The following is a 17,500-nucleotide window of genomic DNA, read 5'->3' on the forward strand; positions in this document are numbered from 1 at the left end:
CCCTCGCTGCTGGTTTGTTTTGGAAACAATGTAGTTATTTTAATATTATTTTAATACCCGTGTTTTCTTTCTCCCTCGTTTAATAAAGTTACGTTTCATCGCAAGACAGCCATTGCGCAAACCACACTGTTCTGTGGTTGACTATAGCCTATAGCTGTCTGTAGCAATAGCTAAGCCAGCTAACAGTTGTTTTGATGTATCTGTGCCCTGCAGCCTTTTGTGACAAAGACGAGCTTTGGGTTATAGAGATGGGGTTATACTCAGTGGTTGTCAACCCGTGGGTCGGGAATCCCACTGGGGTCCCCACATAACCAACCTCACATAATCAAATCAATCAATATCAATCAATCAATCAATGACAATCAATCAATCAATCCATTTTAATACCTAAAAAAGACCATAACTGCATCAACAGTATAATCAACAAATATTGATTGATTGAAATATTTATTAACAGTTCACATAATTACATTTCAAGCACAACTCAATACAAAGACTATTGTTAACTGTGAGTGGACGACCAATAAAGCATCACACTTGTTTACAAGAGGGTCCACGATACTATGAATATTGGTTCTGTTGGCCCTGTGGTGAGTAGGTCCTGTATTATATAGCCCTAGAACGGCTCTTGTTGTTACATACAGTATGTACAGTATTTCACATACAGAGCCATAGAACACCCTCCTTTATTTGTGGTAGACCGTTACCATGTGCGGCATGAATGTGATAAATGCTCCGTTTGTACTCACCCATTAAATTATTCCAAAGACGTGGAGTGAAAAATGGTCCTCTAGTTTTATATCCATGTGAAAGTTCTGGCACAAAACGCGTATTTAGTGAATTATCTCCACTTTTTCAAGAGATGCACACGGACGCCTTTCTCTCCGGCGAGGGGACGATTTTAGATACTTCCTGTTGTTTACCATAGACACACAAAAGTTTGGGTCACACAATTGGCAGGTGGTGTGATTAATTACCCAGCACCTATCGCAAAGCACCTGCCAATTGTGTGACCCAAACTTTTGTGTTTCCTTGGTCAATTTGTGATGACGTCTTTGGTAAACAACAGGAAATATCTAAAATCGTCCCCTCGCCGGAGAGAAAGGCGTCCGTGTGCATCTCTTGAAAAAGTGGAGATAATTCACTAAATACGCGTTTTGTGCCAGAACTTTCACATGGATATAAAACTAGAGGACCATTTTTCACTCCACGTCTTTGGAATAATTTAATGGGTGAGTACAAACGGAGCATTTATCACATTCATGCCGCACATGGTAACGGTCTACCACAAATAAAGGAGGGTGTTCTATGGCTCTGTATGTGAAATACTGTACATACTGTATGTAACAACAAGAGCCGTTCTAGGGCTATGTATTATACAGCTATGTGTGTGGCTGTGTCCCTGGGTCTGTCCCTGTGTCCCTGGGTCTGTCCTGGACCCTGTGTCCCTGGGTCTGTCCCTGTGTCCCTGGGTCTGTCCCTGTGTCCCTGTGTCTGTCCTGGACCCTGTGTCCCTGGGTCTGTCCCTGTGTCCCTGTGTCTGTCCTGGACCCTGTGTCCCTGGGTCTGTCCCTGTGTCCCTGGCTGTGTCCGAGCACAAAAATAGTGTTTGTTCACCACCAAGTGTCACTGTTGCACAGACACAGACATACACAGGCCAGGGAGGAAGTACAGTACAGTACAGTACAGTACAGTACAGTACAGTACAGTACAGTACAGTACAGTACAGTACAGTACAGTACCACTCACTTCAGACGGGTCTGATTTTTTTTTAAATAATAGATTAATCTAGAGTTGCAATACCCGCCATTGACATCCCATTGATCCAAATTGCATTTCTGATCTGCTTGTATTAAACAACGTTAAACTCACCAACATTGCAGCTGTAGGGAAAGCTTGAATTATCCTCTTTCAAACTGCAAAGCGTTTGTTTCATAAAAATCCACCATAGACATGTTATGAATCACGGTGGATTATTTTTCACATAGGCCATTATTTTAGCAATGTGATGATAATGCCTTTAATTCTGTTGTTACAGGGCGACTAGAATTTGTTGCTGGTGTTTTAAAGATGGATACCGTGATTTTTTCATATTAGGTATAGGTATTAGTATTATATAAGGAGGAAGATTTTTTTCAAAAATGTGTACAGTATTTGTTAAAATGTCATTTTTATGTGGACACGCCCACCATTTCATTAGTATGCCTGGTGTGCCTCGTGGGTGGTGATGGGTGGTGATCCACAGCTGTTGTTGTATGATAAAGGGGGAGGGGTTAGGGGAGGGGATGATATTGTGATGTCACCATATCACTGTTTTTTTCATTGGCACATTTGACTGTCAAGGTTTCAGCCTCCAGGAAGAAACCTTAAATCCAAAGGGAAGACATCATTGCACATAACCACAAAGGGGTCGTGTAATTAAGTATTGTCACCTCATAAACACAAACATAAACACATAAACACAAACAAAATACAGAAATTACGGCACTCCATCTTTATGTAAAATGAAACCATTCGTTTAATGTACTGCAGAGGCATACTGTTATATTTAAATATTCTTAATGGTCCGTTATATATGCTTGATGGTCTAGGACTATTACTATAACATTTAAGGCAGAGACCTGTGCCCCTCAGGTCTCCACCAGGCCGGGGTTTGTACGCTTTTCCGACCAGTCATTGGTCCGACATGCGGAAAAACGACCGGATTAAGGTTGTCGAACATGCGTTAAGGTTGGCGACCGGATTCCACTGCGTGAAAAGAGGAGTTAACGGGCAATTATGGGCACTAGATTTGTCCATAAACCTCAAGTTTAGCAGGCATATACAGTTATATACTGTACGGTAATATACAGGTGTGGACCTCTATGGGGACCTACCATGCGTCACGGACAAAGTCAGAGAGAGGAGGCAAGTAAATTGACCCTATGGGAGCCAACCCAGGGCAAAGCCAGGAGGGGAAAGAAGCGTACCACCTATGTAGACGTGCTTCAGCGTGACAGCTTGGCTAACAACACTGCAGAGCTCAAGAATCTGATGTTGGATAGGAATTTGTGGAGGGCAGCCATCCAGGAATCCCGAGTTAGTGTTGGCTAGACCTCACTGTCGCAGCAACTAACTAACTATACAGGTGTGATGGTACAATTCGGGAGTTTACCGGAGTTTGTTGGAAAGTTTTACAGGAGTTTCCTGTAATATACACATCCGTATTTCATGCTTTATTTTATGCATCTAAGGTTATTGGTTTTTTATCAAGCCATTCTGTATTTTCAAAAACTTTTAACTTAAAAGCTTGCATTTGGAGGGTAACAGAGTTGTGGTAAATTGAGCTACCACAATGTTTTTTTTGTATTCTGTGTATTATGCATGTTACATTAAACGAGTCAAGTCAAATATATGTTTTGTTTTTAAAAGGATCCCTGGGTAATAAGACAAATATGCCTTAAAACATTATACTTATTACTTGCCCTCTACAAATAAAATCATAAAACACCTTCAATATTTTATTTCTTTCATAAATAAAGAATCTTTCACTCAATAGGAACTGCTCCTGTCACAAGTTGATATTTGTCATATGCCCTAATGGTCTAGCCCTATGTTATGGAATGTATATGCTAATAAAAAACAACGTAATACTTCCTAAGGATAATATGAGCATCAGAGCAATATTTTAAATACTTTTTATTAGCATGTGCATTCCATAGGGCTGGACCACACATGGACATAATGACATCATCAACTAGGACGGGAGCAGTTCCTATATTGAGTAAAAGATACTCCATGAAAGAAATACAATATTTGAGGTGTTTTTATTTTTACTTATAGAGGGCAAGTATAATGTTTTAAGGCACATTTTTCTTATTATCCAGGGATCCTTTTGAAAGCACATTTAAAAACAACCAAAGTTGTCCAAAGTGCTGTACAATAAAACACAACATAACATTTTTAAAGTTACAATTCTATCTCTTTTGAGCCTTTTTGATAACACATTGTGAAATATTATGTAAGAAATAGGAATACATTGTGAAATTACCGATCTGAAGGTCTGCAATTTTCATAATATTTATCCATTGAACCCAATCAAACTAAATGTAATTCCTACAATTCCACGGAGGGGGCAGTTCAGATATGATTATTTTGGACGGTCGGGCCTGAGGAGATATATGCTGAAGTTGCCTTGGCTGTACACTCTGCACTCACCCCCTTAGACACGAGGGGAAGAATGGATGTGTACGGAACGGATGCTCTTTGTGGACTACATTTCTGCTTTCAATGCCATCATCCCAACCAGACTGGACACAAAGCTCAGGGACCTAGGCCTGCACTCGACCATGTGCAGCTGGATACTGGACTTTCTGTTTGGCCGCCGTCAGGTGGTGAGGATGGGCAACATCACGTCGGACCCCCTGACCCGGTCCCTCAACACAGGAGCCCCTCAGGGCTGCGTGCTGAGCCCTCTCCTCTATTCTTTGTACACATGACTGTACAGCCACGCACAGCCCCGACGTCATCATCAAATACGCGGACGTCACGACTAGTCTGGTGACACTGCACAGACTGAACTGAGTTTGTCTTTTGCTTTAATAAAGACTCTTTATATTATACACGTACATCACATTCATGACCTTTTATTTATTCTTATTATGCATTCACATTTGTATCATCGATTAGTCATACTGTATGTACTACGCACTCTATGCTCTTCTCTCTATCTTTTACTGCAATGATGAGCCTGCACAACCAAGACATTCACCCATGTTACTTTCTGATTCTGTTCCTCGTCCAGACACCCAGTCTACCAGCTGGGAGATCCCCAGCTGAGGATCTTCAGACCAAACTGGTTCCTGACACTGGTGCGGCCGGGGAAGGAGCAGCCTCCAGACACGGTCCAGTTCCGCATACCCATGGAGTAAGTTTTTTTTTTGTTGGTGCATTTACTGTATATAGCACCTTTATCCAAGGCGCTTTACATAGATTGTGTATTACATTCACCCATTCACACACACATTCATACACCGATTGTGCCAGGGAGGGACCCCTAGAAGCAAAGATTTGAGTAAAAATGTTCACTTGAATTTTTGGTTCAACAATAGATCTACAAGTGCAATGCTATGAGCTGTAGTATAGGATTAAAGTGATTAAAATGATTGTGACTGCTACAGTATATTAACTAATTTTGCTGCGTACCCCCCTGAACCCCCCCCCCCCCGCCCCAGTACCCCCACCTTGAGAACCACTGCTCTATTATCTTCTGTCCTATGACATTCAGTTATTTGATTGCATCTGATATGCAAAAAAATCACACTCGTCTGAAGTGAGGGGCGCTCTTATCACATTTCGTGTTCAGCCAATCAGCCGAGCACATTCCATGCTCATACACACAAACACACAGAACTGTGCATTCCGTGCCCATTCCATGTTCAACTTTATTATAATTTTTTTTTAGGGATGTGCCGATGAGACATTTTGGCCGATATCCGATATAATGAATTTCTGTTATGACCGATAACCGATATAACCAATGTCGATATGATCTCATTCTGTATTTTGAATGTACCAACTTGTTGACTCTTTTCAAAGATTCCCCAGACAACACAGATAGAATTTGCAGCCTTCATCATCACAAAAGGCTTTTTCAAGCTTTTTTAAATTTATTTTTCAACATAATTATTATAAAATAAAATCTGCTAAATTAATTGGTTTAAGGCCAATATCGGCCGATACAGATGTTTTTAATACATTTAATTTGTGTACTCGTCTCATTCAGTAGTCATTCAGTCGTGAATCGGATCAGATATCGGTCATAATTTCATAATCATGCACCTCTATTAAATACTAGTGCTCATCTCTGGAAATAGCCGGGTCTACTTGAATAACTTTAATCACAAACATGATTTTTTAATGTAAAACATTTAAAAGCTGAGCTGTAGTTGACCTTCTTGGCCACCGGGTGGTGTGCCAACCTTGCAAAAGGAAATGCGAGTCACCAGCCCACACTGTTGGATGGCTCCTTTGACCTCTCTTGCTACCTTTTAATAGGACTTGTGTGGGACTGATGACAAGGGAAGCATTGACGTGGAGGTGGTATTTGTAAGAGTGAGGCTATTATAGTGCACAAAACAGTGGGAGTATGCTATCAACAGGCATACGGTAGACGTTAGTCACACAGATAAAAACCGTATTAATGTGCATTTCAGTAAAAAAGAAAGTGAAATTGATATGGATCCAAGGCTCGAGGTCAAGGGAGTGCGCAAAAACTTAACACCCCTTAACTGCCCGCTAACTTTGCATGGGAATGTTCCCCACACAAGATGTGAGGGGAACGTGTTGTTCTCCGTAGGACCCCGTGGTTTTTGACTGATATATCTGCTGTCACAAAGTGCTAGAGTGAGCCCAAATTAATCTTCACTAAGTACTAGGGATGACCCGGCGGTGACCATTCCCCTCCAGCCAAGGTCAGTGAGGATAGCGGTTCCCCTCAGGCAGCCAGAGGCCCACACAGCCCGCACTGGGGGAGATAAATTGAAGTTCGAAGCAAGAGCATCTTGAGTCTTCTCTAGTGGGGCTTACACTGTAATCTATTCATCCAGGTGCGTGGGCTACCACTCTCATTCCTACCTCGACGTCTCTGCCAAACTCCTAGGGTGCTTATGTAATTTGTGCGTGTGTGTGTGCGTGTGCGTGTGCGTGTGTGTGTGTGTGTGTGTGTGTGTGCATTGCATACATGAGTGGCTTTGGGTCGGTGTGAGCCGGGAGAAGGGTGTGTGAGCGGACGGGTAAGTGCAGGGTGCATGTGTGTATATAAGGGCGTATGGGTGTTTTCCCTACAGCCTTTGATGCCTGGCCTGGCTGGGAGAGGTGCATTACTGACTGATATGCTACTGAAACCCCAAGCGTGTGCTTCACACACTTTTAGTGCTTGTCATGGTCCTCGGTTCGGTTGTACGCATATAGAGCACTGAAGGACACACACTTACAGCCCCCCCCCCCCCCCCCCCCCCGCCTAGGGATGGAAATATATGAACATTACATTTTCATGTCATGATGATTTGCTACTTTTGTTAACCATTTGGAACTCCGGGATCCATATTCTGCATGCTGTGAGCTTGTGGATCGGCTATTTTTGGCCAAGAGATTTGCGTGCCTATTTTCCTTATCCTTAAACAAGCTCACAACGTGTCGAAACTGTCGATGTAGATCGGCTATTAGATTGACGTATTTTAAAATGTTTCTCAAAAGGCAAAGAAGTTTAGGGAAAATGGGGACCTTGGCGTAGACTGAAAAATGTTCAGTTTTGCTATAAGTATAGAGGGTTCAAAATAGTACCGGATAATGCCGCTCAGCAAAAATAATTCATCCGAGTGTATGACGGAGGACAATGTTTAGATTTTTTCCCGATAAACGATAATAATGATTACCACCACCCCTGCTCACAGGTTACTGAAGATTGCCGGTCAGGGCAACACTATAGGTATATTAGGTCAGGGCAAGTGGCAACATTATATATATACACACACACACACACAAACACACACACACGCACACGCACACACACACACACACACAAAGAGTATGTATGTCCCGAGGAGGTTATAGGAGGCCGTTGGGCAGCGGTGGAACTGAACAGCTGTTAAGGACCGGCAGTAATGGTGTCGTTCACACGGGAGCAACCCAACAACGTAGCCTTTGTCTCAGAAGCACCTGAGAGGAGCAGGCACAGATACAGTCGGTTCCTCCGTTCTGTTTGTGTTCTCCTTTTGAGCCCTTCATTTTTTTAACACACATCCAAAACCAATCCCCTCTTCTTTGGTTGTATCCTGTTGTTTGAGAAACGGGTCGGTTGTGTGCAGCGCTCTCATTTCCCACCATCTCTCTGCTGGATAATTGAGTCCCTTTTGATTGTTCCTCCAATCTCTTGAGGTCTATTAGCACTTCCATATGCCCTACAGGAGGAACATCATGTTTCTAGGGTTTAGAGACGCACCCATCCACATGCACGTCTGTCAATCTTTCTGCTACTACCAGTAGCATTCAACAATATAACTTTGGCCCTTCTCAGACAGCCCGGATAGACATCTCACGGCATTTGAACTCGCGTCAAGTTCCCGATTATTGGGACAGAAAAAATGAAATCATTGCTAGTACACTAGGAAGGCCCATCATGCCCCATGCAGATTGTGAGCTCTCGCATGAACTGCCTTTTGAGTGATGCTATGTGATGCTTAAAAACAAGCTCACAACGTCAGCGTTCCATATGCCCTACAGGAGGAACATCATGTTTCTAGGGTTTAGACACACACACACACACACACACACACACACACACACACACACACACACACACACACACACACACACACACACACACACACACACACACACACACACACACACACACACAGGTTGAATGCGAGAAGATATTCAGTACACTATTATGTTGGCTTTCTGCTACTACAAGTAGCATTCAACAATATAACTTTGGCCCTTCTCAGACATTGGGCCATGTACTCTCTGCTGACTGTTTTGTCCCTAGTGGACCAAACAGCATTTTGATCGCCATGGCAATAGTTCTGTTTCCCCTTCCCCTGCTCCACTCCATAAACAGACTGCTTTTGGTCTTGTTTTACACAAATTGACTTGCGTTTATGTTATGACATAGGATGTCATTTAGAGAGTCATGGAATATAGCTAACTGTTTTGAGTCTTTTTTTTACTGTTCTCGTTCTGTGTAAGGAGCTAAGTGACTCCTGGTGACCTGCTCTTTGATCTATTTCGGTGCTTTTGTCCGACCAATAAAAAGCTGAACAATAAATGGAATCCTTCACACAGCGCTCGTACGCTTCGACAGGGGGAACAGTCCTAGTGCCTCAGCGATCCCTTCTCCCGGACCCTGCCCGGTCTCAGGTTCCTTAATGTCTTCCCGTCCATACAAAGTCGTGCTATTATGATCTTGATATTTGGTGTTGAGCAAGTTTTGTGCGTGTATTGTGTGGGTGGATGGGAGGGTTAAGGTAGTGAAGTGCATGAATCCTAACCTGAACCTGACAATAGGCTGGCCTGACAATGAGGGGCGGCTTTCTTTCTTTCACCTTTCATCTACGCAGAGAACAACTCTCCTGTTTCATTCTCACCGCTAAGCCCCTCCGACACAATGCACTTTGATGTTGGCGCTCGCGCGCAGGTCTTTGCGCATGGGACACGCACTCGCATGCCCGTGCGTGCACGTTTGTTCCGTTTGCCTTGCGTGTTTACCCGACTGTGGGTTTTTTAAGATTAGATTTAAGATGAGAGAGAGAGAGGAGTTTACGTCGAACAAAGGAGGCGAGGCTCGCTCAAACCCACAACATTGCGAGTGACCAGGACATTCCAGCTGTGTGTGTGTGTGTGTGTGTGTGTGTGTGTGTGTGTGTGTGTGTGTGTGTGTGTGTGTTTATTGAGGTTTTTTCTGCCTTTTATTAATGCGAGGCCCGGATAGACAAGTTCCCGATTATTGGGACAGAAAAAATGAAATCATTGTTAGTACACACTAGGAAGGCCCATCATGCCCCATGCAGATTTAACTGCCTTTTGAGTGTTACTGATGCTATGTGATGCTTATCAGTTAGAGACATGAGTTAGCATGTAGTCCCTTTAGTCTTTTTCTGTGCTATTTAGTGTGTGCACTTGGAGGATTTGTTTAATTTGAGGAAGAGCAGAGTAACTTGAATTTTGGCTGTAAGGAGGAGCATCCTTCTTGTGTCTTGTTAAATGATAAAGGGAGTCATCTTTGAGCTTTTCTTCAATCATCATCAAGCTACTTCTGCTCTCTCTCTCTCTACGTCTCTCTAAATTCACGCTCTGATCCACTTCTAATATTTTTCCTCAAAGATTGACTGTTCTTTATATTCTTGAGTTGTATGACTAAGATGTCGCTGTGCACCTGTGGCCTTTCACCCACTTCTCTCACGTGCTTTTTTTCCCAGCACAGGTGAAAACAACAGACCATCTTAACAAACTGGAACTGATACTCAAATCCCTTTTGGCTCCGAACGGTGTAGGTTAAATTGGACAATAGGAAACATCTAGCAAGTATCATTGTGGCACGGGGAGGGCTCACGTTTTGAAATGTGCCTTGTTAAGCTGCACTCCCCACAAATCTGCTACGTTGTCTCAAGCACGACGGTGTCACACAGGTGGGCAAAGACAAAGAGCCAAGGATCACTGTGTTCCTTCCTTCTGAAAACCTGTCCGTTTTTCAATGGCGTCGGTTTTCCTTTTGGCCAGCTTTTCAGATCAGATTTTGGCCCCTACGTCTTTTCCTCTCTTCACCTCGCCCTCCCACAATGCCCAGCAAACAACAACTTTTGATTACTTTGCTTCGGGGCTCCGCCACAAACGATTGCCAGCTTTATTCCTCTCAGAACTACTTGGCAACAGTGGAACATGTGTGAACCTAAAACCATCATGTGTGTTATCTGATGCCCTTTGTCCGTTCTGTCTTTGTGCAGTCTCCTCATCCCTTGCTTGGGTTACCACTTGGAATGTGTGTAGCATGCGCATTTGTATATAAATATATACCAGTTGCCAAGGACCGATGCCCTTAGCCGTGGCAGCTGCAGAAGACAGGTATTCATTCTCGCTGAGAGGGCAGGGCCGGGCAGTTAAGGAGGCAGAATAACGGTGTGAAAGGCTAGCCTCTGGTGTCAGATGGGTGTGTATATTATGATGATGATCAAATGTTTCCTGCTTCAGTCCTGGAGTTACTGTGGCTTTTGTTTAAGTTTAGCCTGATTTATCTTATATATCTTGACATCTCTGCCAGACTTTCAGCCTGGCGGGGCTTCCTGTTCTTAGGATTCGATACCAGGTTGTTGTTTGGAAGCAAGTAATGCGATTCATGTAGCATTTAATGGGATGAATTGATTGTAGCAGTGAAGAATTGTATGACATTTCACACAAGCAAGCAGCAAACCTGACTACTAATTATTTACTGAATCCTCTTTGCTCTTGGTGGAACATAAGGCTGCGACTATCTGCTTCCATCTGGTCCTATCCTGGGCAGCATGTTGTGCCCCATGTCAGATTTGACATGGGGCACAGATCTTCAGTTCTGAGGTCACAGTTCTGAGGTCACAGTTCTCCGCCAGGTTGTTTTTGGCCTCCCTTGTCTCCTCTTTCCAGGTGGGGTCCATCTTAGGGCTACTTTAGGAATGCTGTTCTGATCCATTCCAAAGGACATGTCCGAGCCGTCTGTGTTTGATTTCCAGTACCACATTGTAACAGTTTATCTTTAGGTACAGGTCCTCGTTGGAGATCTTTTCTGGTCCAAAAGATGCGACATATCTTCCGGAGATATTGTGGAATGAGTTGATCTTATTCATGTCACTCTCCACCACTCGCCAGCATTCCGAGCCATACAGCAAAACTGACTTAAGCAAACCTGACTGCTTGTGCATTTTCTTAATTCTGTGTGTGGTGTGGCGTGTGTGTAGCATGTGTGGCATGCACGTGTGTGTGGTGGCAGTGGCAGCGGGCTAATCGTAGTAGCAATGGCAGCAGGGATTTAGAGATCGCTCCCCTCTTTAATCAGGATCAGTGTTCTTTCTCTAATGATCCAGAGGGGACTTGGTAGTCCCTGAGCCACTTCCCCTCTCTTCCTTTCCTCTCTTCTCCTCCCCCCCCTCCCCCCCGCCCCCCACCCTTTCTGCTTTCTAGGAATCCCCTTCTCTCTGCACAATTGCGCTCTCTCTCTCTCTCTCTCTCTCTCTCTCTCTCTCTCTCTCTCTCTCTCTCTCTCTCTCTCTCTCTCTCTCTCTCTCTCTCTCTCTCTCTCTCTCTCTCTCTCTCTCTCTCTCTCTCTCTCTCTGTTCATCTTTCCACCTCTCTTCAGCTCAAGTACCCCCAGTCACTCTGCTCTGCTTCACCCCCCCACCACCTCCCCCAGCCCCCTGGCACACACACTGTGAGACGGGGTAGATGAGGGAGGGAGGGTGGGACGGGTGCAAACAGACCCCGGAGGTGCATCTGTTGGTGGCGTCGCTTAGGAAACCCTTCTCTCTCCTGTGGACCGGTTCAAAGGGATCGAAATGGAGACCCAAATGAGTTCACTTCACCCATTTTCTCAAATATGTGGTCTCTCCCCAGCTGATTTTGGCACAGATACTTCTTTTTTTACTCCCCTCGCCCCCTCCAGAGGAGGAGAAGGGGGGGGGGGGGGGGGTTCTTATTTCTCCTCTTGTCTGAAAGGCCACTGTCTTAATGTGGGAAATTCCGAACTTGGATGTAGATGGTGTGTCTGGGAGTGGGAGAGAGAAAAATGCTCCCTGCCCCAGAGCAGTAACGTTATTGGATTATGCTTCCTGAAATGGTGAAATCAAACGTGTATTGTTCTCTTGGCGGCGCGGTACCGCCGCGGGGCATTATTGTGGGTTTGGGTTATTTGGAAAAAATCACAAAGTCTCTGGCTAATTATTGGTCCAGTCAGTTACTACTGTGTCTAGCTGGTCTCAATGCCAGCTTTGTTATGTCAGTAAGTGCAGCCTGTGCTACAGGAAATGACTTGGTGTCTTGGTCCTAATTGTGAATTATGTCTGCGTAAGTGTCAGTATTTAAGGCTATTGTTCATACGGCATGCAGCTAAAGCCGTTACGTCAGCCTGCTTAACTACAAGGAAACCCTTGTGTTCACTGTAGGGATTTTCTCTGGGAAAAAATGTTTGCGGCACACACATTCTGGTGTTACTTACAACTCGAGGAGGTGTCACGTTGTTCCCGCCGAGAAAGGGGGGAAAATAGAGGCACCGATTACGTGAAGTCACTTCTATCAATGGAGCGTATATGAGGCGATGGATCATCGAAAGACCCCCATATCTGAGGCACTCACTTCAAACCGCAAGCGTTGCTATTAAGCACTTTGTCGAACGCATTTGGGAAGTGCTGTCTACCGAGCTAATCCAATTGGCCAGATTGATTAGCAGTTAAAAGCCTTACTTCCTCTGGCCCGATCAATCCATTCCACATGCTACTGGCCCAGGAGGCCAAGCCGTAGCGGGGATGGTCCCCGGCCTGTGCGCTGATGCCAGGCCCCACTTCCTGTGTTGGGTTTCACTGGGCGCGATCGATACATCCAGATGGGTAATTGGATGAACCGACACTCGCATCTCTCTCCCTTCGACTTGGACAATATGAGAGCTGAATATGGCTTTATATATATGGGAGTGCCCTGTCAGTTACAGCTGGGGAAATAATATCATAGTTTATGGGGAGTGTCTTGTCAGTTTTGCCATAATATACATCATTCCTGTGTCAATGAAGTGAACGTAGAGTTATGTGCTGCGAGCAGTTTAGCTATGTAGAGTCCTGACACAAACACCCTCACATGCACACACACACGCGCACGCGGCGTGCACACAGACACACACACGCACGCACGTGGCACACAGACACACACACACACACACACACGCACGCACGCACGTGGCGTGCACAGACACACACACACACACACACACACACACACACACACACACACATACACGTCGGCGGTTGTTGGACGCTATCCATAACTCCTCTTGTCCTCTTTTCTATGGCTTCACATGTGTTCTCTTCGCTGATTCCATCCCCTCCGTCTCCGTCTCTGTCTCCTGGGCATGTCTGTTGACAGAATGACCAAGTGTGACGTGAGGAACTACCTGGAGAAGATCTACAATGTTCCTGTAGGAGCAGTCCGGACGCGGATACAGTTTGGTGAGGCCCAACACAGGCATGCACGCACACAGGCACAGGCATACACACACACACACACACACACACACACACACGCGCACACACACACACGCACACACGCACACACACACAGGCAACTGGTGTACTGACAGAGCCATGAGTATGCCACCAGTGTCCCTCAGAGCTGAGCTGTCTTCTTCATCAAGGTAGGGCCTACTGAAATAAAAGCTACATTGAGATAGTGTGAGTGATTATTATCTATCCACCACCAAGGCAGGTCATTCATTTAGCTTTGACACTGACCTTTACAGGTAGATAAAGGTGCTGGGAGTCTGGTGCAACGCACAGGTCCTGGACCTGGTGAGAGCAGGAGTGGACCTGGTGTGATGTAGGAGGGGGGTTGACAGGAGTCAACCCACAGAGCCTAGTCCTTCCATGCGCCAGATTGGTCTACCTACCAGTCCCGGCAGAACAGTTCTGGAACGGCGGACTGTGTGGCCCTGGTTTTTCCCTAGTTGGTCTGATTGAGGGTAGCTACATGCAGTGTATTTTCGTTCTTAGGTATTGTATTTATAGTGCCTCATAGGAATAGACTATGTGACAACCAGGTATAGTCTGGTGACCACCGGAGAGACTGGTTGACAGCCGGAATGTAGACGGCACCCGGGAGCAGTATAGGTTGGCGCCACAGCCTGTGTCTTCCGTGAGGAGGAAGTCCATAAAACCCTCAGTGAGGCCTTTAGGAGGGCCATTCAAGCCGCAAGCGGTGCCTGCAGCACCACTGCAGGGTCAAAAATCCACCACTACTGAATGAAGTGTCTGGTGCAACGCACAGGTCCTGTGTCAACCCAGAGGGCCTAGTCCTTCCATGCGTCAGATTTGTCTATACCTACCAGTCCCGGCAGAGTAGTTCTCGAGCGGCGGATTGTGTGTCCCATGGTCTTTCCCTAGTGGGTCTAAATGGTGCATTTATACAGAGCCTTTATCCAAGGCACTCTACAGAGATTGTGCATTACATTCACCCATTCACACACATTTACACACCGATGCCGGTGGAAACCATGCAAGGCACCAACCTGCACATCGAGAGTAATTAGGGCAGGGTCCAGAGTCTTGCTCAAGGACACTTCGCCCCTGGGTCTGATCGAGGGTAGCTACTGGGACGTAAGTCGGGACTTGATCACCCCTGCTGGGTCACCTGAGTGGTATGAGACCATAAACCCCGATGTCCTTGGGATACATCACTGAGGATACGTCCCAGGTGCATCCATGCGATGTATTTTCGTTAATTAAGGGACACCTAACCATTCTTTGCAAAAAAATTATAATCTTAAGGACGTTTACAAGATTTAGTGGTGCAGTACTTAGTTTAGACAGTTTTTGGTCATTGGTTAGACCAGTCATTAGTCCTACAACTACAACCTATCTCAAACCCTCACCCTAAACCTAACCTCCCACGGGGCAGCACACCTAAACCTAACCTTAACCCATGTCTAACCAATGACTAGTCTAAACTAAGTATGCACCCCAGATTTAGAACACTTTCCTGTGGTCTTTATGTGTGTAATATGTGGTTTTAGATCTTTAAGATTTTAGCAGTGTCCATGATGTCACAGACAATGGTCTCACTTCCTTCCTGGACTACATGTTGTCTCAGTAAGACAGCCCTCCCCCTATCCACAAGGAGGAGAAGTGCACCAAAGCATTATGGGAATTGTAGTCCAGGAAGGAAGTGAGCCTAGTGTCGTCCATGATGATCTAAAATATCTAAAACCACATAGTGGCCTTGTGCGGTTGCAGGGCACTCAGTTTTTTAAGTACCTCATCGGTTGTTACCATTACCAGTTTAAAATCGTCTTTACAAACACCTAGGATTTTGTAGAAGGCTTTGATGTGCTCTACATCAAAATGCCCAGAGTGGGAGGGTAGTTTGTTAACCAGCGTTGTTGCTATGTTTGTAAAGATGTTTAAGTAGTTGGCCACATCAAGCTTGTCAGTGATGAGGGTGTCGTTGGATTTGATGTTTATGTTTCTGAACCTGGTTTTCAGTTTCTGACCGCAGCCTAGTTGATTGTTGAGTAGCTTCCAGAGCTCCTGAGGATTGTTTTTGTTTTCCTCGGCTTCATCATTGATAAAGTTTATTTTTTCAGATTTGGTCATGGCAGTAACAATGTTTCTTGGCTTGATTCGTTGAGTTTTTAGGTTGTCAAGCTGAGCTTGGAGATCACTGTTGAAGCGTTTGGCAAGCTTTGACTTGCATTTTAGAGCATTTTTTGTCTCTGGCTTTCACTGCAGTCAGTATGTCCGAATTCATCCATGGCTCCGGGTGGGTTTTGACCCTGAGGGTTCTCAGGGGAGCCATGTTGTTCAGTACTGATGTAAATTTGGTTTTGAAGCCAAGCCATGCTTCTTCGACTAGTGTGCTCTTGAGCTCAACGGACCAATCTTTTACTGAGTTATGACAGTGACGAGAGGATAGAGAGCATGGATGACGCACAGCGCCGGTCTTGAGCCCGGGAATCGAACCCAATATGCTGAGATTAAACCGGTTGAGCCACCAGTGCGTCCCAGATGGGAGCACGTTTTTAAGCTGCACAATGTCAAATTAATTCTGCTCAGAGGCCACACCAGCAGGCGTTAGCTGCAGCTACCGGCTAATTTAGCATTCGAGCTAGCCAGCTTTGCCATTGACTGAGTGTCTTTGCGGGGCTAGCTGTGGCGGTGGTTAGCGTGATTGACCCAGCCCCCACCCTTCACCATCACCCCCTCCCCAAACACACACAGCTGCTTATCTGGCAATCTGCTGCTCTAGCACTCTGACCTCCAAACGTCCCGGGACACTCCACACTCTCTCCACACATGCATATGGTACTTACTTAAATGTATGGCTTCAGGGCCGGAGTGGGCAAAACAGAGTTACACAACCTACAGCAACCCCCTACCCCCCCCCCCCCCCCCCCCCACACACACACACACACACACACACACACACACACACACAGAACCTCCCCTCCCCTTTCTTTTTAACAGTTGGGGATGATCATAGAGCTTGGCCCGTGTTATGTCATCGACTAAATGATCCTCTTGGCTTTTTACGATGGAGGAAACGTTTTGGGTTTTGCATGGGCTTTTTCGCAGGCTCTTTTACAAGGCTAGGAATTTGCAAGCTCATGGAAGAGCAGAGAGAGAGAGAGAGAGAGAGAGAGAGAGAGAGAGAGAGAGAGAGAGAGAGAGAGAGAGAGAGAGAGAGAGAGAGAGAGAGAGAGGACAGGGGGTGTCTGCATTAGGAGGACGAGCGAGGCACGAGCCCCCTCAGTTTGCGGCCTTGAAGGGCCACGAGGAGCCCCCTCTAACTCTGGAGAGACGAGAGATGTGAGGCGGGCGGGAGGGGAGTGTGAGAGGCGCCTAGCCCTGTTACATGGTGCAGGACCCATTAAGGCTGTGTTTATTAGGGTTGTGTCTTTAAAAGCTCGGGATAAGGAAAGCCCCTCGGGAGGGAAGAAAGCAAGTAAACGATGGAGAGAGGGAGAGAGGGAGAAAAGAAGGCAAGAGACTCCGGGGCCCCTGGCGATTCCGAGGTGCGTCAGAGTAGGTATCCCTGCCTGCGTCAGGAGTTCCACTTCATTGGCACCATAAAAGACGGTGAGCGGGGAGAAGATGGGGGGGGGGGAGAGGGGCGCAGAACGACCCTTTCTTCCCTCCTTGGGCGGCAGGGGTATTTTGGAAGACGTTGCCATGGCTACAACTCTGGCCTGGGATTTGTAACGTGATAGCCGGCTGCCAAACCACAATCCCAAAGC

General features: G+C 45.7%; 1 protein-coding gene across 1 annotated transcript in view; it reads left to right on the forward strand.

Annotated features, from left to right (window-relative positions):
• Positions 1–17,500, forward strand: part of mrpl23 (mitochondrial ribosomal protein L23) — a 71,521-nt gene that overhangs the window by 515 nt on the left and 53,506 nt on the right. Inside the window, exons 2-3 of the mRNA XM_083763147.1 lie at positions 4,784–4,906; positions 13,639–13,721. Coding sequence (XP_083619273.1) covers positions 4,784–4,906; positions 13,639–13,721 — 206 coding nt within the window. The remainder of the gene's footprint in view (positions 1–4,783; positions 4,907–13,638; positions 13,722–17,500) is intronic.

This window comes from Protomyctophum parallelum, assembly GCF_964188405.1.
Source record: "Protomyctophum parallelum genome assembly, chromosome: 4".
NCBI classification, from domain to species: domain Eukaryota; kingdom Metazoa; phylum Chordata; class Actinopteri; order Myctophiformes; family Myctophidae; genus Protomyctophum; species Protomyctophum parallelum.